The sequence below is a fragment of the Gallus gallus genome, chromosome 12 (assembly GCF_016699485.2).
Source record: "Gallus gallus isolate bGalGal1 chromosome 12, bGalGal1.mat.broiler.GRCg7b, whole genome shotgun sequence".
NCBI classification, from domain to species: Eukaryota; Metazoa; Chordata; class Aves; order Galliformes; family Phasianidae; genus Gallus; species Gallus gallus.
The window spans coordinates 3,288,914-3,315,705 of record NC_052543.1 but is presented as its reverse complement, the minus strand read 5'-3'; the positions used below and the strand labels follow the sequence as shown (position 1 = coordinate 3,315,705).

At 60.0% G+C, this 26,792-nt stretch overlaps 4 protein-coding genes across 12 annotated transcripts in view; 3 read left to right on the top strand and 1 right to left on the bottom strand.

Annotated features, from left to right (window-relative positions):
• The window catches only part of LOC101747452 (serine/arginine repetitive matrix protein 2-like), a 500,571-nt gene that overhangs the window by 110,133 nt on the left and 363,646 nt on the right, over positions 1-26,792 (bottom strand). The gene's annotated exons all lie outside the window — the stretch shown is intronic.
• ACY1 (aminoacylase 1) lies at positions 44-4,141 on the top strand. Of its 2 annotated transcripts, none has more exons than XM_015292854.4 (15): positions 44-75; positions 483-598; positions 838-902; positions 1,311-1,415; positions 1,485-1,579; positions 1,676-1,752; positions 1,967-2,056; positions 2,238-2,294; positions 2,382-2,455; positions 2,638-2,687; positions 2,891-3,035; positions 3,116-3,184; positions 3,275-3,354; positions 3,590-3,650; positions 3,721-4,141. In XM_015292854.4, exons 2-15 carry the CDS (start codon positions 490-492, stop codon positions 3,883-3,885), a joined length of 1,242 nt encoding a protein of 413 aa, XP_015148340.2. In that variant the 5' UTR covers positions 44-75; positions 483-489; the 3' UTR covers positions 3,886-4,141. The 2 variants fall into 2 exon arrangements, with proteins under 2 accessions (XP_015148340.2, XP_046756087.1); XM_046900131.1 differs by having other exon boundaries at positions 1,862-2,056.
• Positions 4,997-12,589, top strand: SEMA3G (semaphorin 3G). Its single transcript, XM_015292849.4, has 16 exons — positions 4,997-5,099; positions 7,079-7,239; positions 7,444-7,506; positions 8,733-8,852; positions 9,119-9,215; positions 9,317-9,433; positions 9,537-9,679; positions 9,882-9,996; positions 10,086-10,155; positions 10,266-10,410; positions 10,587-10,818; positions 10,890-10,981; positions 11,115-11,156; positions 11,270-11,483; positions 11,675-11,814; positions 11,902-12,589. The coding sequence occupies exons 1-16, from the start codon at positions 5,012-5,014 to the stop codon at positions 12,346-12,348; spliced, it is 2,286 nt and encodes a 761-aa protein (XP_015148335.2). The 5' UTR covers positions 4,997-5,011; the 3' UTR covers positions 12,349-12,589.
• BAP1 (BRCA1 associated protein 1) lies at positions 13,992-26,720 on the top strand. 8 transcript variants are annotated; one of them, XM_040646202.2, is made up of 18 exons: positions 13,992-14,102; positions 16,250-16,279; positions 16,380-16,434; positions 17,184-17,316; positions 17,598-17,717; positions 18,079-18,140; positions 18,218-18,360; positions 19,001-19,099; positions 19,214-19,292; positions 20,506-20,629; positions 20,998-21,115; positions 21,504-21,691; positions 22,295-22,428; positions 23,716-23,978; positions 24,058-24,164; positions 24,812-24,904; positions 25,027-25,099; positions 25,289-26,720. In XM_040646202.2, exons 1-18 carry the CDS (start codon positions 14,066-14,068, stop codon positions 25,420-25,422), a joined length of 1,992 nt encoding a protein of 663 aa, XP_040502136.1. In that variant the 5' UTR covers positions 13,992-14,065; the 3' UTR covers positions 25,423-26,720. The 8 variants fall into 8 exon arrangements, with proteins under 8 accessions (XP_040502136.1, XP_040502135.1, XP_040502132.1 ...); XM_040646201.2 differs by having other exon boundaries at positions 24,058-24,218; XM_040646198.2 differs by having other exon boundaries at positions 23,506-23,978.

Genomic DNA, 26,792 nt, shown 5'->3' with positions numbered 1-26,792 from the left:
GGATGGAGCGAGGCGGAGCGGAGCGGGGCCGGGGGGGCGGAGCGGGAGCGGACCGGCAGCGACGGCGGCGCGGAGGTAGGGCCGGGGGCGGCGGGGGTTCGGGGCCGGGAGCGGGCGGCGTCGGGCGGGGGGGCGGCCCCGAACCTCCCACCCCCTGCCCGCAGCCCGGTTATGGGGCCGCGCGCCCTCGGTCTCCCGGTTCCCCGCACCACGACCGCGGGACCGTGCGCTCCCCCGCGCTCCTCGTGCCCTCCGCCCCCCAAAGCCGCGGCGTTTCCCTCGTTCCTGCGCCCCGCCTCAGCCCCGTGTGCGCGCACCCCCCGCCGCCCTCCTGCAGCCCCCGCCGCACCCCGCGGCCCCTCCACCCCCGCCTCGGCCCCGTTCCTTCCCAAGGGCCGAACTTTGCCCCGTCCTGCTTCGGAGGGGCGAGGGGCGGAGGGGGGGGGGGGGAGTTAACCGTCTCTTCCTCCGCGGCTCTGCAGTCCGGGAATGGCACCCGGCAAGCAAGGGAAGAGCACGGGGGCCTCGGAGAACCCTTCGGTGACACTTTTCCGGGAGTACCTGAGGATCGACACGGTGCACCCCAAGCCCGACTACGGTGAGGGGGGCAGGGATTCGCCGGGGGGGGCACGCAGGGCCGGAGCTGGCAGCGCGGCTCCTTCCCCTGCGCCGCTCTTTGGATCGCTCTTTGGACCCACGTGCCTGATCCTCGAGGCCAGGGCCGTTGCAGTCCCGGTGCAAGGAACGCCGCGGCGCCTCATCCCCACCGTGCTTTGGGCAAGGCCACCCTTGCTTTGCCACGAATCCACCCCCTCATCCATCCTTTCTCATCCCCAGATGCGGCCGTCCAGTTTTTGGAGCGTGTGGGCACCGACTTGGGCTTGGAGTGCCAGAAAGTGGAGGTGAGCGGGGCAGCCCCAGGGCTGGTCCCGTCCCATGGCAGTCCTCCTCTCCCTACCACCTCTCCCCGCCACCCCACGGCTGGCAGGAGGTGCCCGCTGCTGCCCTAACGCTCTGCTGACCCAGGTGCTGCTGTAAGCTCCCCACGCAGCCTGCACCGTGCCTGTCCCTCTGACCTTTGTGGCTGGCTGTGCTATGATTAGCCAGGGAGCAGGCAGGGTGACGCCGGCTGCAGATGTCCCCTGCGCCTGGCCAGGAAGGGACAGTGGCTGGCACTCGGGGTTTCGGGTCTCCGTTTTACTTGCTCTGAATTGCTTGTGGCTGCCCAGCGGCCTCAGCGGGGGAACGGGCCCGTCCCAACCCCTGCGTCCCCCTGTCCCACCCCAGTGACACGCAGCCTTTGCTCACAGGTGTGTCAGGGCCGCGTGGTGCTGGTCCTCACCTGGCCGGGCACAAATCCCCGCCTGCGCTCCATCCTGCTCAACTCCCACACCGACGTTGTGCCAGTTTTCGAGGTACGGGGCCGGAGGGGCCGGGCACAGGGGTAGCCTCGTGGCGTGGGGTGACGGCCGATGTTCCCACAGGAGCACTGGACCTACCCGCCCTTCGAGGCTGTTAAGGATTCCCAGGGCAACATCTATGCCCGGGGTGCCCAGGACATGAAGTGCGTCTCCATCCAGTGAGTGGGGGCTTGGTGCACGGGACGGCTCAGGGCTGTCGGCCCCGCTCCCTGCACACCCAGCACCCTCAAACCACCACCTCGCGTCGCCCGCAGGTACCTTGAGGCCATCCGAAGGCTGAAGGCAGAGGGGAAGAGCTTTGCCCGCACCATCCACCTGAGCTTTGTGCCTGGTGAGCGCCCTCCCGGGGAACGGGGTGGGCTGGGTGGATGCTGTGTGGCTCCCCTCATCCTGGACGTGGGACAACCCTGCCAGCCTGTCCAGGTTTTGGGCTCCGCCAGCTCTAGGCTGTGCAGTTCTGGGGATGGCCAATGGCACCAGGCTGGCGTGGAAGCGCGGCGGTGGGGTGGAGGATGCCTTCACCCACGGCAGCTTTCTCCCCACAGACGAGGAGGTGGGCGGGCACAAGGGCATGGTGATGTTCTTGCAGCGCCCGGAGTTCAAAGCACTCAACGTGGGCTTTGCCCTGGACGAGGGTGAGTGGTGGCACGGCTGTGCTGGGACCCAACGGGACCTCGTGGCATCGTGCACATTGGCATTGCTCCCCAAGGCAGGGGCGTTCAGCGCGGCTCCTGGGTTCCCCGTGGGCATCCCAGCCGCTGACCCCACAGTACACCAGTTGGGACGCATCTCACCCCCTTGCTGTGCCCACCACAGGCTTGGCCAGCCCGTCTGACACCTACAGCGTCTTCTATGGCGAGAAGAGCCCTTGGTGTGAGTAACGGTGTGCCCGCCGTCCTGTCCCTTGCTCTGCTGGGCACTGGGGTGCTGGGTGCACCCAGCTCAGCGCCTCTCCCTCAGGGATCAAGGTGAAGTGCACGGGCAGCCCTGGCCATGGGTCCCGCTTCATCACCAACACCGCGGCCGAGAAGTTGGTAAGGGAATGGGGGCAGTGGGGTGCCCTGAGAGGGCCCGGGGTGGGAGCCCTCCGTGGTGGGCACTGGGCTTGTGGCTGGGAGCTGCTGACGGGGGGGCACGGGGAGAGGGGCTGCGTGGGGTATGGTACCCCCTGTCCAGGTGGTTCTGGGATGCTTACATCAGGTGTTTGCCTCCCCAGCACAAAGTGATCACCTCCTTCCTGGGCTTCAGGGAGAGCGAGAAGCAGAGGTAGGACATGGCTGGAGGGGCTGCGTTGGCCTCACCGTGGTCCTCGGAGGGGCCCTGTCCTCCCTTGGCATCCAGGGGGTCCCAAGCGAGGCTCTGACCCAGCACTGCATCCCCGTGCCTCAGTTTACCTGCATGGGGGTGGGGGCCAGGAGCACTTCCCCTCCTCTGGGGGCAGAGGGTGACTGTCCCCTGCATCCCCCGAGGCTTAAGTCCAACACAAGCCTGACCCTGGGGGATGTCACCTCGCTCAACATGACCATGCTGGAGGGGGGAGTCTCCTTCAACGTGGTGCCCTCTGAGATGGCCGTCGGCTTTGACATCCGCATCCCACCCACCGTGGACCTGAAGGTGGGCACAGTGCTGGCCCCGTGCGGGGGGAGCGGGCTGGGGGTGCCCCTGCTCACACCCTCTTGTGCTGCCTGCCCCAGGCCTTCGAGGAGCAGGTGGCTGCGTGGTGCCGGGCGGCTGGGGATGGTGTCACGTATGAGTTTCACCAGGTGAGGGGCTGTGGGGATGGGGGGGGGGGGCTCGGCACGCTGCGCCGCCCCTCCCCTGCTGTGTGCCCACCCGCTGCCTCCACCTCTCAGAAATGCATGGACCAGCAAATCACCTCCACGGAGGAGTCTGACCCGTGGTGGAAAGCCTTCAGTGGGGTCTGCAGGGACATGTGAGTAGTGAGTAGTGCAGTGGGATGGTGGCACCCGGGCTGTGCCCCCCGGTCCTCGCGTAGCGTGGGGACGTGGCAGCATGGGAGAGGTGCCCCGTGCCATGCCAGCGCCTCACTGAACTCCACTGCATCAGCAAGAACAGGATTGAGCATCCTGTAGGGTACATGGCTTAGGGCCCTTGGCTGGTTCTGGGTGGGTCCCCGTGCCACGCTGATGCCACGGCTTGCCCTACAGGAAGCTGCCTCTCAAGCTGGAGATCTTCCCGGCTGCCACCGACAGCCGCTACATCCGGGCGGTGAGTGCTGCCCCAGCCCACCCGTGGCCCCGCTGCCCGCCCCGGGCTCACTGTGCTCCCCCATCCCCAGGCAGGGTACCCAGCCCTCGGCTTCTCGCCCATGAACCGCACCCCGGTGCTGCTCCACGACCACAATGAGTTCCTGAACGAGGATGTCTTCCTGCGGGGCATTGACATCTACGCCCGCCTCCTGCCCGCCCTGGCCTCTGTGCCCCCACTGCCTGCCGAGGGCTGAGCCTTTGGGAGGGGACGGGGGGCATCGTGCCACGTCTCTCCGTGCCCCTCTGCCGTGGCTGTGCTGTGGGCTGGCCTGATGGTGCCACGTGTCCTGGCTGTGCCACCCTGGGGGCCGTGTGCCAGTGGAGCCCGGTGTGCCCTGTGCCCCTGCAGCCATCCCTGACCACTTCCAGGGCTGCGGGGCCGTGCCTCCCAGCTGACGCCCCTCTATCCTCGCCGTGCACATTCACTCAATAAACCTTCCTGGTAAGCAAGGCCAGGAGCAGCTGTGTCTGCCTGCACATGGGCAGTGCCGTAGGTAGCCACGGCCCCGAGGGCGTTCTGATTTTGTTGGGGACAGAGAAGAGGCTGCAGCAGCGGAGCGCTGCCCGGGTGGGATCCTGCTCAGCCTGGGGCACTGTGGGCAGGCGCTGAGGTTAATTCCGCTCCCTCCTGTGGGATCTTACCAGGGCGGCTGTGCCGGGCCCCAGAGCTGGCAGCGATGTGCAAGCCCCGGCAGGAGCCCGTGCTCACCTGCCAGAGGTGCCCGAGGGTTTGGCCCCGCTCCCTGCTCCCACCCCCAGCCGTGCTGTGCCCAGCACCCGAGGGTGCCGCATCCCGCCCAGAAGCTGTGCCCACCCCCGGGGAGCTGTGCCCGGGGCTGCCCGAGCCCCGCCGGGGCGCACTGGTGCAGGTCGGGACCGGCAGAGCTCTGCGTGCTGCACCGGGTTCCCACGCAGCGCCGGGGCGGTGCCGGAGCTCGGGGGGGGCACGGCGCATCTCCTGCCCGAAGTCTCCGGCTGCTTTGTCCCCATGGCCACAGCAGCCCGTGGTCCCGCTCCCCGTATCCCCACCGCGTCCCCTGCTCGTGGGCTCGCGGACTCTGGGAGAGCAGCGTGCTCCTGCAGAACGCCATCCTTGGGGGACCCTCCCTACTCCCCATCCTCTTGGCTGGGGAGGACCCCGGGGTTGCTCCCTATAACTCTTTGCGAACCGGAGACTGGGGGACCCTCTGCGCACCCCTCCCGTGGGACGCAGCCCTTGGGGCTCCCGGGGCGGGGGCCGGGCTGGGGCCGGGGCGGGCCGGGGCGGAGCGCGGCCCCATAAAAGCGGCGGCCCCGGGGAGCGGCGGCCCCGGGAGGAGGATGCGGGCGGCGGCAGCGCTGGGCTGGCTGTGGGGCGCGCTGCTGGCCGCGGGGAGCAGCCCGCCCCGGCTCCGCCTGCCCTACCGCGGTGAGCCGGGCCGGGGGGAAAAGGGTCGGGATTTGGGGGTGGGGGGGAGATGATGGGGTGGAGATCGCGTCTCGGTGCGGCTCCGGGGATGGGGGGGTCCTGGATGGGCTGTGGGGGCTATGGAACGTAGGGGACGAGGAGGCGGATGAGGAAGAGTGGGGCTGGAGGGGAGCAGCCCTCGTTCCCAGTGCCGGGTGGGGAAAGCGAGGCACGGCGCTGGGAGGGGAGCGAGGGCATCCCACGGGTGCGCCCATCCGCGGGGGTCGCCGCGATGGACGCTGCGCTCGGGTTTAAGTCTCGTCCGGCGCTCCTGGGTCCCCAGCCGAATGCAGGCACCGATTTCAGCCCAACCTGGCAGCCGAGCGGGGCTCCGGAGCGCCCCAACCCGCCCCGTGCTGCGTAGAAGCGACCAACAGCTCTCAAAAATGAAACAATCCCAACAGCACGAGGCAATTGTTGGCAGGGGGGAAACTGAGGCACGGCGGGGCTGCTCGGCCCGGGGCCGACAGGTGCCCACGGTGGGATCCTACAGCTTCAGGCTGCGTGGGGGAGCTTTTGGGGTCCCCGGCAGAGCCGGCTGTGGGGTTTGGGTGCTGCTTTGCTGCCTGATGGGCCGTGGCATCACGTTGGCCCCACGAGGGCTGGCGGTGGCGGGCGGGTGCCCAGCACCCCGGGGCACAGGGAACCTTTTGAAGCGTGGTTTTTTTTTCTCTCTCTCTCTCTCTTTTCCTTCTTAAGTTGATTACTCTGTTCCTCTTCCAAATTGGAAACAGAAGCCGAAATTTCCCACGAAACGAACGAACGTTTCAATTAAAACCATTAGGAGCCTCTGAACCGCCTGGAGAATGAAAAAGCGGGCAAAGCCAAAGCCTGCTCTCACTCGGTGTGCGCTTGGCTGCGCCCTCGGGAGCCGCTTTGGGGGCAGCAAGAGGGGCAGAGGGGACGTCACCTCCCGCGGTGGCACTGCCGGGGTGGCCGTGTCCCCAGCTCACCCTGCCGCCCCAACCCACCCTTTGCCATCCGCTCTGCCTCCCAGCAGTGGGACCGTCCCTGCTCTGCATCCCGGGGCATCGCGCCCCCAGCTGCTGCTGTCCCCTCGGTGGTCTCTCCCCCCATGGGGACCCCCGGCCGGATGATGGTCCCTGGGGAGAGGGCATGCGGCACCAGTGTAACATGAGGCGTGGGAGGAATCGACCGGGGCTGGGGAGAAGGGAAATCCACGCTTGAAACAATATAAGCAGCTTTGTCGACTTTGCCAATGTTATTCTGAGCTGGGAAAATATTATTGCTGGGCAAGAACAGAAGGAGACGATGGTGTGTTCTTGGGTTTGGCCCAGGGGAGCGGGAGAGGTTGGGGGGCTGGGAGGGTGCCTGGGGTTGGGGGTCCCCAGGGAGTGGGGCAGGGGGTCTCAGGGCTGCGTGTGTGAGCACTGCTTCCCCCCCCCCCCCCCCTCCTCTTCCTGGGGATGGACCCTGGGCCATGCTGGGGACGCCCTGCCTGGGAATGGGGACGCAGCAGCTGGCAGCCCCCTGGGCGCGTCTGGGGATGGCTGTGCCCATCAATGGCCCTTTGTCTTCCTCCTCCTCCGCTCAGGGGCCAGGCCTGGGGTCAGTGCTGCAGTTTTGAGGCTCACTGAAGCTGAACCCCCCCCTTCTCTGCCCTGTCCCCCAGGCTGGGGGTGCCACAGAGCCGAGGCGTTCGGTACCCAGTGCTCCACCTTGCCGAGCCCCCACTGCCCTCCTCGGCACCCCAAAGCCACTTCCTCATCACCTCAGCATCCCTTGATGCCCACGCTGTGACCGCTCCTCCCCAACGTGCCCCACACCCTGGGACATCTCAGTGCTACGTCACACCAACCTTCTCCATTTTTCCATGCCAGGATGGCTCCAGCACGCCCTCGTGCCCCTGCTCCTGCAGCATCCCATGGGGTTCTGGGGCCAGCACGGCTCCTGCTGACACTGCTCTCCCTGCCTCACAGAGCTCCTGGGTATGAACCGCTCCGTCCTTTTCTTTGGCCACCGGGGCTTCCTGGGCTTCCGCTCCCTCTACCTGGATGAGTACCGTGACCGGCTCTTCATTGGGGGCAAGGATGTGCTCTACTCCCTGCGTCTGGACAGGGCCAGCGCCGACACCAAGGAGGTGAGCCGGGTCCTGCAGGCACTGTGACCACCCCGTGCCAGGTGAAGCCACCCCACAGCGAGGACTCCAAAAGGCATCCCGAAGCAATTAGCTGCTGGGGGGTGGTGGTTCCCGAGCTTGTCCCAGCAGCCCAGGGATGAGGGTCACAAGGAGTCCGTGCCCGCTGTCCCCTCCACCTGCTCCCAAAGGACCTTTGTGTTCCAGATCTACTGGCCGCCACTGCCTGGACAGACGGAGGAGTGTTTTCGGAAGGGGAAGGACCCAGCAGTGAGTCTCTGCAGCTGACGACAGCTAGGATGTGGGACCATGGGACTGCTGCAGGCATGGGGGAAACTGAGGCAGGGAGCTGGTGATGGAGCACCGGGCTCTGCAAATCCCATCTATGGGACCAGGGCAGCTTGAATGTGGACACAACAATAACGCAGGAGCAGATGGGGTGGGGAACCTGAGCTCAGAGAGCCAAAATCCACGGGCTGGGAGCTGCCCTGCAGCCCTGCGTGGCAGAGCATCCATGTATGGAGCTGTGCGTGGTCTCAGCAGGGTGCTGATGGAGGGGTGTGAGCTGCTGTGCTGCGGGGTGAATTGGCCATCCCCACTACCCCCCTGTGTGGGAAACGTGCAGCCTGATCTGGCTTAGTGACCCCGTTCCCCTCTCTGCAATTACTTTGCATCCTCCCTGCCCTGACCTGAAACTGGAGGACGGCGGGGGGGTGGCCATAGCCACCAGGCTCCCCCACCCCACACAAACCCCTCCCGGCAATGCCCGTCCTTCTCAGTGTGTTTATTTTCCAAGCTCCGACAGATCCAAGCTGGGACAGCCTTGGTTTTTCCTACATGTATTTTTTTAACTTGCTATTTCGGAGGCTCTTTGCGAAGGGAAAATAAACAGCGGGGAGGCTGGGGGCAGCTCAGCAGCAGGTTCCCAGCAGACACGGGGCCTCACGATGATGGAGCAGGGTGGGCAGCGCTGGGAGAGGCTGAGCACAAGGAGACTGTGCCTGAGAATGGTGGGGATGGAGAGAGCCTCCCCTGCACGTCGGTCAGTCCCATAGCCTGTCCCGTAACACAGGCAGGTTTGGGAGAGGATGGGGTGTGCACCCAGCTGGAGGGCACAAGGGATATGGATGTGGTGCAGGGGATGATTTCTCTATTGCTGGGGAGGGGGATGATGTCCCCAGGGATGTCATCCCTACTGGTCCCCAGGGAAGGGGACTGTCCCCACTGGTAGGGCCTGGAGGCAGCCAAGGGGCTGTCAGAGGCGCTCTGTGTCCGGAGGCAGCCAAAGGCCGCCATGGGTCTCCGTCTCCCACATTTCCTCCCTTTGTTTCCTCCCCTTCACTCAGTACAAGCAGGGACAAAATGAGGGAAGGAGCAGCCAAAAGCCCATTCCTTTTGCAATGCGCTGGGGTTCTTAGCTGGTGGAGCCCACCCGAAGCAGCCCCAGCCCTGCCACATGGTCCCCACCAGCGTCCCCCTTCCCTTCCTGTCCCCAGACCGACTGTGCCAACTACGTCCGCCTGCTGCAGCCCTACAACAGAACACACCTGCTGGCCTGCGGGACGGGTGCCTGCCACCCCGTCTGCACCTTCATCTACGTGGGGCACCGCGGTGAGGTAGGGACCTACCTGCTCATGGCAGCATCCCATGCCCATCCTCCTCCTTCCTGTGATGTGAGGCCACATGGGGATTCTGGACCTGTTGTTTGCCCTGGCCAGGAGCCAGGGATCTGCCACCCCCTGCCAAACCCAGTTGCTGCAGATGGGTTGCCCCAAAAAGCGTGGGCTCCAGGTCCCATAGGCAGGCTGGGGAGCCTGCAAGCCTGATGTGAACCCTACACAGGCCTCCAGCATGCCCCCATTATGGTCCCACCTTCCCCCAGACCCAGCATGCCTTCATCTTGGACCCTGGTAGCACGGAGAGTGGTCGTGGCAGGTGCCCACATGAGCCTGACCGTGCATTTGCCAGCACCATCATCGGTGAGTTGTTGCCTTCAGGGTCCTCTGGGGTGCTGGGCACTGGAACTGGGACTGGTCCCCATGGCTTGGGGTGGTTGTGGCACTCAGGGCATCTCTGTCAGGTGGGGAGCTCTATGCTGGCCTCACTGCGGACTTCCTCGGCCGTGATCCCGGCATCTTCCGCAGCACCGGGACCCGCGCCGCGCTGCGCACTGAGGTGGACCAGCGCCTGCTCAATGGTATTGGCCATCCCGTGCCCTCACATGGGTCTTCCTCACCCATTTCTAGCCATTCTGTGGGCTGCAGAGATGGCAGCTGCTCCCTTTCTTGGCTCTCTTGCAGACCCCAAATTCGTGGCTGCTTACATGATCCCAGACAACGATGACCGAGACGATGACAAAGCCTATTTCTTCTTCACGGAGAAGGTGGTGGAGGCAGACAGCAAGGAGCACACCATCGTCAGCCGGGTGGCACGGGTCTGCGTGGTGAGATGCTGGTGGCACCATGCTGGACATGGCAGGGCATAGAGATGTTCCCCTTGTGCCTACTCGGTGCCTGGTTTTGGGGACCTAAAGCCTGGGGTGGTTTCCTGTATCAGTGGCAAATTCCTGAGTTTTGGAGATGGTGAAGTCTCCCAAGCCTCCAGGGGTGCAGAGTGCTCAGTCACAGCACTCCCCATCCCTACAGAATGATGCTGGAGGCCAGAGGGTGCTGGTCAACAAGTGGAGCACCTTCAACAAAGCCCGCCTGGTGTGCTCTGTCCCGGGTCCTGGCGGCATTGATACCTATTTTGATGAGCTGGGTAAGGGAGGTGGGCTGACTGGGGACCCCACCGGCTCTGTGGCTTTGGGGCCACCAGTCAACCCCAGGGCTCGGGTTGCTCCTCCACAGAGGATGTCTTTTTGCTGAGGACCAAGGATGGGAAGAACCCAGAGATCTATGCACTCTTCAGCACAGTCAGGTGGGTGGCTCAGCCCCAGCCCAAAGGGACATCAGCCCCAGTCTGGGCTGCACAAACATCTCAGAGCTCCTGTGTCCTCCACCGATGCATCTGTCACTGTCCCCTTCCAGCCATGTCTTTCAGGGCTCCGCCGTCTGTGTCTACCGCATGGCCGACATCCGTGAAGTCTTCAACGGGCCCTTTGCCCACCGGGACAGCCCCCTCCACCAGTGGGGAGCCTACGAGGGCCGTGTGCCCTACCCGCGCCCGGGCGTGGTGAGCAGTTCCCACATCCCCATGGGGGGTGATGGGACCAATCCCAATGGGGTCTCTATCCCCAGAGGGGCTAAGGTGGAGATGATCCCAAAGTGGAAGATGGGGAGGGACCCAAACTGGCTCTGACGAGGGGCTGGGTGTGCTAGCGCCAAGCAGGGTCTTTCCTGTCCCTGCAGTGTCCCAGCAAGACCACCAACCAGCCCCGGAGGCCATACAGCAGCACCAAGGAGCTGCCTGACGAGGTGCTGCACTTCGCCCGCGCTCACCCCCTCATGTACAGGGCTGTGCGCCCACGGCATCACCGCCCGCTGCTGGTGAAGACTGACCTGCAGCAGCGCCTGCTCCAGCTTGTGGTGGACCGTGTGGATACTGAGGATGGGCAGCATGATGTCCTCTTCTTAGGGACAGGTATGCGGTGCAGGTGGCACGTGTGGATGTCTGGTATGGCATGAGGTCACGTCTCCATTCTCCTCCTCCAGATGCAGGCTCGGTGCTGAAGGTGGTGGTGCTGCAGATGCAGAGCTCAGCTGTGACAGAAGAAGTTGTCCTGGAGGAGCTGCAGGTCTTTAAGGTGGGGGATGCTCATAGGAATGGAGAGCTTGGCTGGAGGGATGGCACCACGCTGTTGAGCACCAGGAGGTGGAGGCCCAGGGCAGCCCATGGCGAGGCTAGGCAAAGCTTTGCATCTGCTGTTCCCCCTGCAGGTGCCGGTGCCCATCACTCAGATGGAGATCTCTGTCAAGCGCGTGAGTCCAGGGTTGGGGTCAGGGTGGGTGACCAGGAGGGGCTACACGAGGTGGGGTCAAGCATCACCACTGGGAGGTAGCTGCCACCATTGCCGTATTGTGCCTTCCTCTAGCAAAAGCTTTATGTGGGCGCCAGCCTGGGGGTGGCCCAGGTGCGGCTGCACCAGTGCAAGAGCTACGGCACTGCCTGTGCTGAGTGCTGCCTGGCCAGGGACCCGTACTGTGCCTGGGATGGCACTGCCTGTACCCGCTACCAGCCCTCGGGCAAGCGCCGCCACGTCCGCCACACTAGCTCTGTGCACCAGTGCCTGGACCAGAACCTGACTGGTGAGAGGCTGGGGGGTCCCGAGATGTCCAGAACCCCTATTGCCCTGTCCTGTGGTGCCCCAAGGGAAGCCGGGGCCCTCAGGGAGGTCTGTCCCTGGTGGGCACCAAAGCCATGCCGCCTGGGGAGGTGATGGGGCGTAGAGTGGCTTGGCTTTGCCTTCACCATGTACACACTTCTGTCTCCGCCCCAGTGGATGACTTGGAGCATGTTGAAGAGAAGGTGCTGTATGGCATGGAGCACAACAGCACCTTCCTGGAGTGTGTGCCCCGCTCCCCGCAGGCCAGCGTGCAGTGGTTTGTGCAGAGACCCCCGGATGAGCAGAGGGATGAGGTGAGACCCCAGCACCCGCCCTGCCCTGCTCCTTCCCTTCTCCCCGCCAAAGGGATGAAGGACTGACCTCATAGCCATGGCCGACAGGTAAAGACAGATGAGCGGGTCCTGCAGACAGAGCAAGGGCTGCTCTTCCGCCAGCTGCACCGCCGTGATGCCGGGGTCTACTACTGCAAGACACTGGAGCATGGCTTTACCCAGACGGTGGCCAAGACAGCCCTGGAGGTGCTTGGGGGCGAGCAGCTTGCCCGTGCTACACCCCGGCAAAGGGAGGACAGGCACCCGCCCTGTCCTGAGCCCTGGCTGGCAGCACCTGCACCCAAAACCTGGTACAAGGACATCCTGCACCTCGCCAGCTCAGCCGACCGGCAGCGGGTGGAGGAGCAGTGCCTGCGCCTGTGGTGCGGCCACCGCAAGGGCAAGATGGCCAAGGGCAAGCACGCGCTGGCTGGCATGGATGTGGTCAAGAAGGGGCGCGTGGCCAAACCACACGGTGAGAGGATCCGTGTGCCCCGGCAAGCTGCAGCCACTTAGGGCAGGGGACCTGTCCTCGGGCAGAGCTGCAGCTGCACGAGGTCCTTCTGTCCCCAGGGCTGGCTCCTGGGCAGGCCCTGTCCCCCTCCAAATGGGTGGTGTCAGGGGGATGCAATGGCACCAGGCCCCTCGCTCTTGCTGGGGGCTGCCAGGCGGGGGGTCATGGTCACTAGAGTGGCGGAGGCGCTGGGGAGCTTGTTGGCTTTCTCCACAAATAAAGAGGCCGAGTGTGGCACCAGTCCCCTCTTTGCCTGTGGGTTTTGATCCAGGCTCTTTCCACGCCACCAGCATGGGGGCCAGGAAACACAACACCTGCCCCCATAAGGAAAAGTTGAGAATCGTGCGAAAAAGCCTCCCAGGCTGAGTCTCAGCATCGTGCAGTGTGGGATGGGGCTCTCATGGCGCAGCCCCTGGCCCCAACCCAGCCTTTGTGCTGGGAAGCAGAGTGGCCTTTGTATGAAAAGGGAAAAGAAGTACTCGGGCAGGCATGGGGCCAGCACTGCTGCTCCCGTTCCTGGAAAGGGCTTGTGGGCTCATCCTCAGCCCTGCTTCAACCCTATCTGGGGGAAAGCACAGACCGTTTTGGGGCTGGGCAGGGTCAGAGGGTGGCAGTCAGCCTCAAACAGATTAGACCCATCCCTGGGTAAACACAGGAGAGGCTTAGGGGAAGGCAACAAAGCCAGGGCCATAACGGTGCCAGGGCAGCAGTGGGCAGGGGGTTTTGGGGCGGGGGCCAAGCCGCAGTGCTCCCCAATGTACAGTGCCCCAAAGAACAAGGGCACAATGCAGGCGCTGCTGGCCCCATGCTGAGGGCCTGGCGGAGTTCTCAGCCGGGCTGATAACGATCTTCCTGCTCCCAGGGCAGTGTGGCCCCACACAATGGTGTGAACCGAGGCCCCACCGGGACCAGCATTGTTCGAAGGCAGAGGAAGGGGAAAGAAAATACTAATAATTGACCCCCAAAATAACTTGCACAAAGCCAGGGCTGGGCCATGAGATCACCGCTCCTCCCTGCAGCACAATGGCCACAGCGCGGTGCCTTTGATGGGAGCAAAGTCCGTGGCAGCGCTGCGCTGCCCCACGTGTGCCTGAGCTATGGGGCAGAGGCTGCGGGGCCTGTGCTGCCACAGAGGGTGGGTGAGGGGCTGTGGGGCCGACCCCTGCCCCACACGGAGCCCGCGCCCCAAGGGAGAGAGCGGGGCCGTGTGTGGGAGCTGTTGGGTAACGGAGCCCCGGGGACAGGCCCGGCTTGCTCCTATTTCGAGCCGTTTCCTACGGAAGCTGAGGCCGGGCCTGGCCTATCTGGCGCCCTCAGCCCTCACCAGGCCCCAGGCCTACCCCACAACCTGCTGCCTGGCCGCGCTCCCCGACACCGAACGCAGGGCTGCACAGTCCCAACCCGTCCGCAGCTGCAGGGGAACGAAGCCCTAAACACCGGGGCAGAGCGGGAGGCTCCGGGCCCAGCTGCGGCCTAGACCTCTGCGGGACTTTTGTAGCACCTCCTCGCCGCTGGGCCCGGCTCCAGTCTAAATCTCCGCGGGACTTTTGTGGCGCCCCCTCACCGCTGCCTGGGACAGCCGCGAGGCGGCGCGTGGTGACGTCACTTGGCGTCGCACGACGATGACGTGTGGTGCGGGCGCGGCGGCGGGGCCGGTGGGGCCCAGAGTTGGGCGGGCGGCGGGGCCGGACATGGCGGCGCGGGCCGGGCCGCAGGAAGATGAATAAGGGTTGGCTGGAGCTGGAGAGCGACCCCGGTGAGCCCCGGGTCGGGGGCGGGGAGTTGGGCCTGAGCGGCAGCGGCTGAGGAGCGGGCCTGGAGGGCTGGGGGCCTGTACGTGTGGGCCGGGGGGCTTTCGGGGCGGCCTGTAGGTGCAGGCCGGGGGCTCTGGACAAGGCCTGAAGGGTGTCTGTGTGGAGGGAGAAAGGATTTGAAGCCCAGCTGAGGGCCAGTGTGGGTCGTAGGGGGCTGTGGGTGTTGTAGTGAGGGGTTATGGGTGGGTAAGAGAGGCAGCAAAGAGGGAGACTGTGAGCGGGTGTGGGTTTGGGGTGCGGGTAGGGGGAGTGGGGCTGCAGGAGCAGCGGGGAGGCACAAAGTGAGGCTTGCTCTTAGGGAAGCAGAGGCCCAGGCTGGCCCCAGAGTCGTCTGCTGAACCCAAAGGGTTTTGTGGACGCCATCTGGAGTGCTTCGACTGTGGGATGCAAAAATTTCTGTAGGTATTTCATCCCCAAAATACCAGGGATGGCAATCAGTGACTGTAGAGCATGAGCAGAGCTGTCCTAGCAGGGAACACCTCTGGTACAGGGGGAACAGGACACTCTATGGTCGCAAAGCACATGGGGGTGAGCTTCAGGTGGACTTCTGGGGTTGCAGGCAAGCAACTTGGGCTGTTGTGTGTTCTGCTTTGCCTTTCTGTGCTCAGTGAAGGGTTCTGTATGCTGCAGATCTCCCGCTCAACTGAAGTTCTGCTGCCCTTTATCCTTCTACTGATATGTAGGCATAGCCCATATCACTCCCATCTTTCTCCCCTTCATCACCACAATACAAAAAGCAAAACACAGTTTGCACCCTGATGATGCTTGGGAGGGAGGGTGGTATTCTTGCAAGGCATTCCATCCCCATGCAGCGATTTGTGCAGCGTTAGTAGCAGCTTCTCACTGGAGCGATGAACAATTGCAGAGCGGCCATTTCTGCCCACTGCTGAGCCAAATCTGAGCTATTTCTGATCTGGACCCCAGGCTGTGACAGCTCAGACCTGAGCCGGATGCCAGGCTCCCTGCTGGGGCTTCACAGCTACGTCCCAGTGAGTCCGAATCTGTCCAAGGAGATTTCTGCTACTCCCAGAGTTGGCACCTCTGGTGCTGAAGAATTAGTGCTCTCCTGGTGTGCAGCCTCTCGCTACAGCTCGTTCCCATCTCCCCTTGTCCTTCTGGGCACCCAGCTCTGTCTCCTGGCTGTGCTGCTTCCACTCAGAGCATTTGTGGCTGTTTGTGTTCATCTGGGGCACGGGGTGTGCAAATCATCACTGGCCATACTGTGACATACTTGGTGCGTTTTGTTGCCCTTGTTTTGCTGTGGTCAGCAGACTGTAACTTCTGAAATCAGAGTGAGTTTATTCTCTGCTTTGTTGGCTTTAGCTTTGATGCCAAAGCCCCTTGGCTCTTCCCTTCTTAGTTAAATCACTCACATCAGGTTCCTTAAACCCCTGGTGTGTAGAGATGTTTCTCTGACTTGAATTCTCATTGTTGGGCTTTCAGGAGCCTTTCTAAGAGAGTGCAAGAAGCAGATTTGCTATTCCAGTCTCGAGCTTGCTAACTCTGCATGTGGGGGTGAACTGCCAGAAAACTGGGCCAAGTGCTTTTGCTGGAGCACCACAGTGGAAGCTCCTCATGTCTAATAACCCTCCCAGTATCTGTGTCACTCATTATGCCCCTCTTGAATGGGAAATTACAGTCAGTGAGGACAGATTTGGTCCCCTGGGAGAAAGGAAGATGTTGATGAGTCTTTTGACCCTCGGTCCTTTTGTCAAGCTGGCTTTCACTAACAAAAACAGAGGTGGTCATCTTTTAAGAGCCATGTGATCCATTCATTTGGCTGCTTTCCCTCCAGCTGAAGGAAGAGTGAGCATTGCTTGGGAGCTCCCTGTCCTGTTTGTGGTGGGGATTTGCCTTTTGGCAGGCTGGTTGTGTTGGCCAGTGTGCTGAGCTGGCTCCAACAGCAGGAGGCTGGCAGGGGTGGGATTGGTTTAGGTTGTCTTGAGGAAGAGGATGGAGGGATGTGCTGCTGACCCAGGGAGGGCAAATGTGGTCTCGAGCCACAGCACAGCTGGAAAAACTGCAGCAGTTTTCTCTCTGCACTGTGCTCTTCAGCCAAAACTAACCTGTTGGTTTTGTCCCTTTCCAGGCCTCTTCACACTGCTGGTCGAAGATTTTGGTGAGTCCAAGGCATCTCCCTGGGAAGCTGATTTCATGCTTGGCGTTGCCTCCAGCCCCTTCTGGTGGGCTTCATACCAGCTTCTGCCCTTTGTTTGCAGGGGTCAAGGGGGTGCAGGTTGAAGAGATTTATGATCTGCAAAGCAAATGCCAAGGGTGAGTCCTGGGCTTGAAAGTGGGGGTTCTATTAAACAAAATGCCTCTCTGGGGCTGAGAGAGCTCCAGTGATGCTGTTGGCACTGAGAACAATGAGCCAGGAGTGCTGGGTCAACTATGGGGCAGGCAGGTGAGCTCCTGCTCTTGTTTTTCTGCTGAATTATCCTTCCTGGCATCACGGGTTGTGATGGCAGGTTGGCCCTGGACACAATTACCCAGAGAGAAAGACTTTATGTGGGGGCATATTTGGGGGATTAATCTCTCTTCTGTCATGGAGAGGTCCAGCATCAAGCCTGCATGTTTGGAGCATGGGATTTCTCCCTGTCTCAGTGCTCTGAAACTGCTTTGAGACTGTGGCTTTCTTAAAAGCCGTTGGCTGATCTCCTTTTGAAATGAATACAGGGTATTTATAAAAGAAGGGAATTGTTTGGAGGCTAAGCACTGTTTTAGAAGGCTGTGAGAGCCCAGAGGTGGGTTTCACCTCCTATTTCTCTGTCTTGAGACCTGTCAAACCCCTCGGTTTTCAAGCTCACCAGCTGTCCTGAGCATCAGCATGGGAATGCCCTGGAAAACAGGGAATGGCACTCTTGTGGTGGGGATGGTCGCTTCTGGTGAGACGAGACTGGTGGTTCTGCTTTCCCTCTCTCTCTTTGCCTGTGGTTTGAAACAGAAGGTCTCTGGCAGCGGGCAGAGCAGCCCCACTGCAGTGGTCTGTCCATCGTGGTGCAGTTGCTAACATCTCTCCACAGCCCTGTGTATGGGTTCATCTTCCTGTTCAAGTGGATTGAGGAGCGCAGATCCCGCCGGAAGGTCTCTACCCTGGTGGACGAGACGTCGGTGATCGACGATGACATCGTTAATAACATGTTCTTTGCTCACCAGGTAGGCTGGGAGCGAGGAGATGGGGACAGGTATCTCCTGTGACACCTCAGGGAGAGCTGGACCCCAGAGAGAGCTGAAAGCCTATCTGCTCTGTTGGGCAGCTCCTTGGGAGGCTGTGGTGTGGCTTACTGAATGAGGGCGATCTCCCTTCCTTTGTGAGACAAGGTGTACCTCTAGTTGCTGTTCTAGAAGTGGTTTCTGCATCCTTATTTTGTAATTTATTACTGATGAATGTGGAGGGTTGTTCCCGCTGTTGAAGCCATCCTTGTGTCATCCTGCAGCTGATCCCCAATTCCTGTGCCACCCATGCCCTGCTGAGCGTCCTCCTGAACTGCAACAATGTTGACCTGGGCCCCACTCTGAGTCGCATGAAAGATTTCACCAAAGGATTCAGCCCTGAGGTATGGACGGAGGCTGTGTGTGGGTGACACGTATGTCTGTCTCCTGCTCCCTCCCTGGATGGTACTTTAGCAAGCCAGCTCCTTTCCAGCCCAAGCCTGTGATGAAGTGTGCTCCTCCGGCCTTCAGACCTGTCTTGAAGTCCATGCTTCTCTCCAGCTGCAATTCCCTTTGCTTCTCTTTTGCGTTTGTGTGCTTGTTTCCTGCTGGGTCTTCACCTTGTAACTCAGCAGAGGAGAGGCTGTGCCTGGAAGCTGCTCTTAAAGCCCCATGTGTGGATGGAGGGTGCAGGGAGCTGACAGGGGAAGCATTTCCTTGGTTTCATTTTACTTCATTATTTTTCTCTCTTGCTCTTTGCTGCAGAGTAAAGGCTATGCCATCGGCAATGCCCCCGAGCTGGCCAAGGCCCACAACAGCCACGCCAGGTGAGTGAGGGTGTCTTTTACAGCTCAGTTCTGCCAGAGCAGGCTCTGCACTGACCTGTTGCCTCTTGCTGTCTCAGGCCGGAGCCACGGCACTTGCCAGAGAAACAGAATGGGATCAGTGCTGTACGAACCATGGAGGCTTTCCATTTTGTCAGCTATGTCCCTATCAAGGGACGGCTGTTCGAGCTGGATGGGCTGAAGGTCTATCCCATTGACCATGGTAAGAACCCTGGTTTGTCCATGAGTGTATTGTCTGTCAGTTGCATTAGCTAGCATTTGTGGACAATTACTGCAGATTTGTCCTGAGTGTTCATAGCTCATTTTGGAGACTTTACTCTGGGGGCTGCAAAAAAACAAAAACAAAACAGAAACAAACAACAGCAGCATAGGAAACAATTATTGCATTGTATTTTCCAGCCTCACTATGTTCCTCCCAAGTTGCTCAGGGCCATGAAGTCCTTCTGCAGCTCTGAAATAACATGGTGTCGCAAGCAGAATTTGTCTCCTTCTCACCTCCTTCCTGTGTCAAATAGCTTTTGTGTGCTGAGGCCCAAGGTCCCCAATGCTGATCCCAGCAGAACTGCTTGACCTGCTCCCCTCTCTTATAACCTTACCACTTCGTTCTGTCTTTCAGGCACTTTTTTATCCCAGCTAGGACTTCTATATATCAGGCCCCTTGGAGAGGCACCCACTTAAAGAAACCTACTTACATTTCTTAAGGACTGCACCAGACTCAGTGGCAGCTGAGCTCTGAAGCAGGGATTTCTTTGGACTTTGAGAGCGCAGAGCCTGCAAATTGTGTTCTACAGGATTCAGAATTTGCCTGTCTGCCCTGCTGATGACTAACGTTTTCCATTCAGCAGGCAGAGGCAAGGTATACAAGCCACGTGTTGGCTGTGCGTTGCTGACAGCGTGGTCCTTCTGGCCCTGGCCTCCTTCTTGTGCGTGTCTCCTGGGATGTAAGGGAGCCATGAAATTGCCTCGTGGGGACAGCAGGATCCCTGCTTGATGCTGTCTTGTCTGAAGCAGAAGCTGTGGCCTGCTTTGCTAATTCTTGCTTTGTTTTACCACAGGGCCCTGGGCTGACGACGAGGAATGGACAGACAAAGCCAGGAGAGTGATCATGGAGCGCATCGGCCTGGCTACCGCAGGGTAATGTCCCAGGTTCTGCTGCAGGCACTGCCTCATCTCCTTGGATCAGTTCTGCTCATGTCTGTGCGATGAGCTGTGGAAGTGGGGGTGAGGACAATGGTCAGGGGGTGCAGGTGCACCACCAGCTTGCCTTCTCTTCCCCTGCCCAAGAGCATGCAGACAAGCTGCACTTGGTAGGATGCGGTCCCTACAGATTGCCTCACGGACAGGAGTGGCCACATGAGGTCTCTGTTGGCTCTAGTCTGTGGGAGAGAGAAGGGTGCTGCTGGGCCTCCTACAGTGTGGGCAGGAGCCTGAGTGCTGAGGCCTGCAGTATGGGCAGCAAACATGAGGAATTGGAGGTGTGTGTGGCTGCAGGGCTGCGAGCCTGCTGAGGTCATGGAGGTGTTGTGATGGGGAGAGACAGGCCCTCCAGGAAGGACAGCAGGGGAGGTGAGGAGGAGCTCCTGTTTAGTCAAGGGAGCAGTTGGAGTGCAGGGAATGGGGAACGGATCATGAGCCAAAGGAAAACTTAAGGGTCAGGACTGAAGAGATGGGTGTGGGTGACACTGTAGTGAGTGTCAGCTGTGACTGCCTGACCAGGAGGAACAAGTGGGTGAGGCTTTCTACAGACAGCTACGAGTAGCCTCTTGTTCACAGGCCCTGGTCCTCATGGGGGAATTCAAGCATCCCAGTGTCTGCCAGAGGGCAGATATCAATCTCGATGACTGGGAAAGGTACCTGGGGACTGCAGGAAAGCAGATGTCACTCCTGCCTTCAAGAAGGGTGGGAAGGAGAAGCCAGGGAACTACAGGCCAGTCAGCATCACCTGAATCTCTGGGAATGTGATGGAACAGTAATCCTGGAAACCATTTCCAGCCACATGAAGAAGGTTATACTCAGAGGTAGTCAATGTGGATTCACCAAGTGAAAGTCAGGCCAGAGCATCCTGGTAACATCTGTGGTGAAACAACTGGCTTGTAGATGAGGGAAGAGATGTGAATATCCTCTGCCTTGACTTCAGCAGGGCTTTTGATGCCACCTCCTTTGAGATTTGTGTAGAGAAGCAGATGCATTATGGTCTGGATGAGCAGACGATGAGCTGGATTCCAAACTGGCTGAATGGCCAGACCCAGAAAGTGGCATTCAGTGGCACAAAGTCTGGTTGGAGACTGGCTACTAGCAGGGAACCCCAGGGATCAGTGTGTCTGACATCTGCTGTAATGTCCTGCAGGGAACCGTACCACGACATCCGTTTCAACCTGATGGCAGTGGTTCCTGATCGGAGGATGAAATATGAGTCCAAGCTCCATATCCTGAAGATGAACCGCCAGACGGTGCTGGAAGCCCTGCAGCAGGTGGGGCAGCCCAAGCCCTGTGGGAGTGCAGGGCTGTGATGGCAAATAGGCCGTGCTGTCAGGGCATCTCACTGAGCTGTAGGTACCTTGGGTGGTTGGTTTTTGGTGGCTTTTCTTTTTGTGGGTTTTTTTTTTTTGGTTTTGTGTCTTGAGGGTGACCTTCTCCAAGAAGAGGAGATTATGTTGTTGCTGTTCAGCCTTTTGCTGCTCTCTTGGGGGTTATCCATAGGGTTGCTGACTGATTGTACACAAATGCTTGGAGAGTGGCTTACCTCAAGAGATCTCCTTCTGCAGTGGTCTAATGGGAGTGATGTGGTTTGAGTCCCCCTGGTCCAGCAGTCACTTCCAATCTGTCTTTTGCCTTCAAGCTTATCCGAGTCACTCAGCCTGAGCTGATCCAGTCCCAGAAGTCTCAGGAATCTCAGTCTCCTGAAGAGGCGAAGCCAGCCAACAGCAAGACTGTGGCCCCAGAGAGTACCCATCCAGGTAGGCTCCCATTCCAGTGATGCTGTGAGCCATTCCAGCCTGCTGTGGAGCAAGCACTTGTTGGTACTGGCCAATGACAATCTGTGGCTTACCTAGAGCTTGAGGAACTTCCATGGTCAGCTTTACTTTCTTTTCTCCAAGCCCAGTTGACCAGTTTTGTTGTAAATGCCCAAGTGCCTGGGAGGAGGAACACAAAGCTTGAAAAGGGGAGGGCTTACATTTAGGAACACTTCTAACAGCTGGAAGTAGAATGGGAAGTGAGCGTGATGCTCTGCTCATGGTCTGGTGGAGCATGCAAGCTCCACTGCTATTACATAGAACAGGAAAGGAGAGGCAGAGGATATTGAGTAAACAGTGATGTCCATGAAAGGCTGTGCTTGCATTGCAGACGGCGCTGATGAGCCTGCCAGCCAGGGCCACACCACAGCCACGCAGAGCCCACCCACCAAATCAAAACCAGTGGCAAAGGCATCAGCGAGCAGCATCAATGGGGTGCCTCCAGCAAACCCCAACCCCATCGTGCAGAGGCTGCCAGCCTTCCTGGATAATCACAACTACGCCAAGTCCCCCATGCAGGTGGGTTGGAGCTCCAGGCTAGCAGCATGCCTGGCTTGAGCCAAGCTTTCCACATCCAGTCCCCTCAGCTTCCCAGGACTGCTGCTGTCAGCAGGTCTAAGGCCTTCCTCCCAGCATGCCTCCCCTTGTGCTACCCAGGCTGGAAGGTGGGAGGGTAAAAAGTGACCTGACAAAAGATGCTGGCTTTAACGTGGGTCCCTTAACTGCTGTGGTTCACTGTGTTGCCCTGGGAACATGGGTTCTGGCATGAAGTGGGCTGTGCAGGAGCAGAAACAAACACACCAGATCTGAGCATAAAGGGTGTGCGTGAGCAAAGCCCAAAGGAAAGAGCTTCCTGTGGGAGCACATCCAGGAGCTGCCGTGGGAGGAACAGGGAGGATCTGGGTTGAAGGATGTAGGTGACAAAAGAACAGAGCCCAGCTCTCTTTTCCTGCTGACCTGGCTGTACACAAACCAGCAGGGCTTAGACAGACCTAAACTGTGAACTCGCGTTCCTTTGGGCTGCTGATGCTCTATCAGGCCCCTGGTGCTTGAATAGACCACAGATGCTGTGTGCTGGGCTCTTCTTCCTCATCCAGTTGTTGGAGCAATGGTGTTTTGCAGGAGGAGGAAGACCTTGCAGCAGGAGTGGGTCGCAGCCGGGTCCCGGTCCGACAGCACCAGCAGTACTCAGATGATGAGGATGACTATGATGATGATGAGGAGGAGGAAGTTCGTAACACCAACTCAGCCATCAGGTAACAGCTTGAGCTGAGGGCACGGGGGGCAGAAGGAAGCTCAGCTTTGTGCCTGACCCTGCACACAGAGCTGACATTTGCAAAACTGCCTGCAGTGACTTCCAGATCCTAAGCACTGTTAGCTACGTTACAGGCTGCAACCGTGCAGTTAGGGCTGCTTTCTTCTTTGCCTGGTCTTTACTGGTTGCTCATTGGATTTTGTGAAACCTTTCTGTAACTCTTTGTAATTAACTCTGAGTTGTGATAGTCCTGAGTAGTTGCTATCTGGGGCTTCTCTGCTTCCCCTCTTTTCCAGCCATTCCTGGACAGAATGCACTGTCTAGCTCTAGGGAGTTTCTTCATAAACTGCCCAACAGCCTCTGCTGGATTCTCTGGTTGCTTCTGGGGTGATGGAGCCTGGCCTGGCCTGAGATCACCTCATAGCTCACTGTACTTTTTGGTTGGGTGGCAGAGGCTGAGCTGTATGCAGGGATGCCCACTGGCTGTGGAGAAGTAGCATGCTCTGCCTGGAGGCTTCATTTGCCACCAGTAGAACATGATGGAAAGCATAGCAATAACTGCAGAGTAGCAAGGTCCTAGGCTATAGCATGTAAGGATTTGCTCAAATACAACAGCTGTGGGCACAGAAATAAAGGAAAGAAGCTGCTTACCTTCAGAACACCTCAGGTACGTGGGGATCTCCAGCAAGGTACCTTCATCTCCATTGCCAACCCCTAAATGAGGTTTGGGAAGGGGTGGAGCCAGGATCTGGTCACTCAGGTACATTGCATGCACCTGAGCTCCCCTGGGTTGGCCCTGCCTTCCCACCAGGTAATCAATCACTGCTTCAAGCTGTGACTTACCATTTCCACTACACTCACCATGAGGGGATCCCTGCAGCTGGGCAGCTCAGTGAGGCAAGCTGCTGCCAGTTGGCACTGGGGGTCACCCAGTTTCCAGTCTGGAAACGTTCCGGGCCTCACTTCATCTCAGCACATAGCCTTAAGTGCCGAGTGTGGTAGCTGGCAGTGCCTGTGCTGCTGCAGCTGGGCCCCCTCCTTCCAACAGCATCACCTTCCCTTCTGCGTTCCTGGGCAGGTACAAAAGGAAGGGGCAGGTAAAGCAAGAGCACGCAGCGGGGGCCGCGGATGGCCAGCTCTCCGTCCTCCAGCCCAACACCATCAACGTCCTGGCTGAGAAGCTGAAGGAGTCCCAGAAGGATCTCTCCATTCCCCTGTCCATCAAGACGACTGGCGGCGGAGCTGCTGTGGCCATTGTCACTCACTCCCAGCCCTCTCCCACCCCCAGCAACGAGAGCACGGACACCGCCTCCGAGATCGGCAGCGCCTTCAACTCCCCACTGCGCTCTCCCATCCGCTCGGCCAACCCCACCCGTCCCTCCAGCCCCGTCACATCCCACATCTCCAAGGTGCTGTTTGGTGAGGAGGACGGCCTCCTGCGCATTGACTGCCTGCGCTACAACCGGGCCGTCAGGGACCTGGGGCCCATCATCAGCTCTGGGCTGCTGCACCTCACAGAGGACGGCGTGTTCTGCCCGCTGGCTGCTGCAGGTTGGTGCCGGCTGTCCCCTGCGGTGATGGGACTGTGCCCTCTGCTGTGGCTCCTAATGCTTCCTTCCCTTGCACGCAGATGGGGGGAAAAGCTCCCCCCCTTCCATCAAACCCGGTGAAGAAGCCCAGGTCACCATCAAACTGGACGAGAAGGAGGGCAGTGAGGCCAGTGGCAGCAAAGAGAAGGTGGGACTTGGCAGGACCAGTGATCACCCTGGGGGGGAAAAGTATTCTCCCAAGGTGAGTTTTGTGCTGCGAAAGCCCTAGGGACGTGGAGCTCCCTGCGCTCGCCCAGAGACGCAGCAGCACTGGCAGTGACTGAAGCACATGCACACATGCACACGCTGTCCTGCTCGTGCACTGCTGCAGCCGTGCCTCGAGGCACAGGGCAGTGCAGGTTGTGTGCCGTGTGTCATCCTGAGACCTTCTGTGTTGGTGGTGGGTAGAGCCCCTGCCTCCTGTGGTTTGAGATATGCTCCTTTGGGCCGGACTCAGGTGGGCCCCAGCCCAGGTCCCTGCCCTCCAGCCACCAGCAGGACCAGGCTTGGGCAGCACCAGCACACGCAGGGTTCCCTGCAGGAGAGCTGCCTAGAAAGATGTCTTCTGTTGCTTAGTGAAGCAAACCAGGGCTGGGCTCAGGCAGAATGAACCCAGCTCAGAAGTTCCCTACGAAGTTGTGCTGTTTTGGTTTTTGCCCCCTGCCAAGTGTTCTTTTTTTCTTTGGTGAATCCCAGCACAGAGAGGAATGCCCCCAGCTCGCCCTGTAGCTTCCCTGCTGGGTGCTGGCATGCGGGTCTCCATTTGCTCACGGTTGCTCTGCTTGATTTTGGCAGGAGCTGCTGGCATTGCTGAAGTGTGTGGAGGCGGAGATTGCAAACTACGAGGCTTGCTTGAAGGAGGAGGTAGAGAAGAGGAAGAAATTCAAGGTGAGTTTGTTGATGGATCATTTCCATTGCTGGCTGAGCTCCCTGAAGCTTCCGTCTATGGCCACACTGATGACCAACACAGGGCGTGTGGTTCAGTTGAGAGCGGTGCAATCTATTTGTAGATCGACGACCAGAGGAGAACCCACAACTACGACGAGTTCATCTGTACCTTCATCTCCATGCTGGCCCAGGAAGGTGAGACATGGGCAGCAGAGCACGAGCTTCAGGTTCAGCTGGGGCCTCCACCACTGTGCTGCGCGGAGCTTGCTGTGCTTTGAGCTGCGCTCCAGCATCAGTGCTGCCAGCTCTGAGCCCCCTCTGCTGTGCACAGTGGCTGCTTGCAGCGTGGCCTGCACAGTGTCTTTGCTGCCTGTTTCCCTGCAGGCATGCTGGCGAGCCTCGTGGAGCAGAACATCTCCGTCCGCAGGCGCCAGGGGGTCAGCATTGGCCGTCTGCACAAGCAGAGGAAGCCGGACCGGCGGAAACGCTCCCGTCCATACAAAGCCAAGCGGCAGTAGCCTCGGGGTTGAGACTGAGAGGAGCTCGCCCTCGTGGCTCTGGGCAGCGGCACCTGGATAGATGTTACCCTTTGCCTGAGGAAGAGGGACCCCAGCGAGAAGCCTTTGGCTGAGGTGGAGCCTGGGGACAAGCAGAAATTGGGTTTTCCTCTGAGCCCAAAAGGCAGCGAGCCTTGTCTTGAGGAGAGCCCTGCAGCCAAAGGCGAGGCTGAGTGCCCTGCTGCCTGTCCGGCTGTGGCTGTGCCCAGGTGCCTTGGGCCTGTCTTGGGGCCGTGGCTGGTGATAGGAGGAGGGGAAGAACCTGCCTGGCCGAGGGGCTGGGCACCGTGGGGGCACTGGGGCTGCTGGTGCAAGGCTGTGCTGGCTGCAGCTGCCTGGGGCTGGTGCTCTGCTGCGTCCTTCAGCTCTGTGCTTCCCCGGGACCTTCACAGCTGTGTTTTCTGTTCCTTTATCTTCCTTGACAAAATTGATTTTCTGGTTCTGACCCGCTTGTTGGCTGTGGCTGAGCGAAGCAGCTCCTGGACAGAACCGCTCTCCAGCACCGTGGCCCTTTGTGCCCCCACCTGTGTGCTGATCCCCCGGGGTGGCAGTGCCATCTGTCCCCAGGGCCAGACTCCCCCCAGGACCTTGTCCCTAGTCTCCTGCGGTGGCGCTGGGAGGGCACGTGGCCCTGCTTCTACAACTGCTCTCCTGAGGACCAGCAGTGTGGCCCTGGCGGTGCTTTTGGGTCACACACAATTGCTCCTTGTTCCCTGAGAACTCTGAGAATAAACACAAGGTTGGTGGCTTGGCCTTGGTGCTGGGAGGCTGGAAGCTGGACCTGGAATTGCCTGGTGCCCTGAGTGAAGCCTTTCAGCCTGGGAAGAGGTGACAGGAACTTCAGTGGCAGGCAGAAACAGGAGGGAGCCCAGGGCTGCTTTTCTTGCCCAAGCAGGCTGCAGAGCAGGAGCTTGCTGGCCATGCGGACCCCATTCCTACCCCCCAGCCCGCTCAGTGTTCCTGCAGAAGGTTTCTGCCCTGTCCCCAGCAGCCAGAGGTCAGTGCCTGTCTCCTGTGCTGATGGGGGAAGAAGTAGCTGTGATGGGGACAAGAGGAACAGCTGCAGGAGGAGACTGACTTTGCCAAACGTGCAAATTTGTACAGATCTTCACCGTGGAATTTTTGTTTTTGGTCTTTTTTTTTGTTTGTTTTTGTACTTGTTGAAGGAAAGAAAATCCTTCTGTCTCTTGCTGTGTCTCATAACAAGTGCTGTATGTAATGGATCTGTCTGAAGGAATAAAGCTCTCCTGTAATAGCCATGGGGAGGTGTGTGCATGCAGCTGGGAGCGCCAGAGCAAGAGGAGCCCCCAAGGCTGGGGGAGAACTGCCAG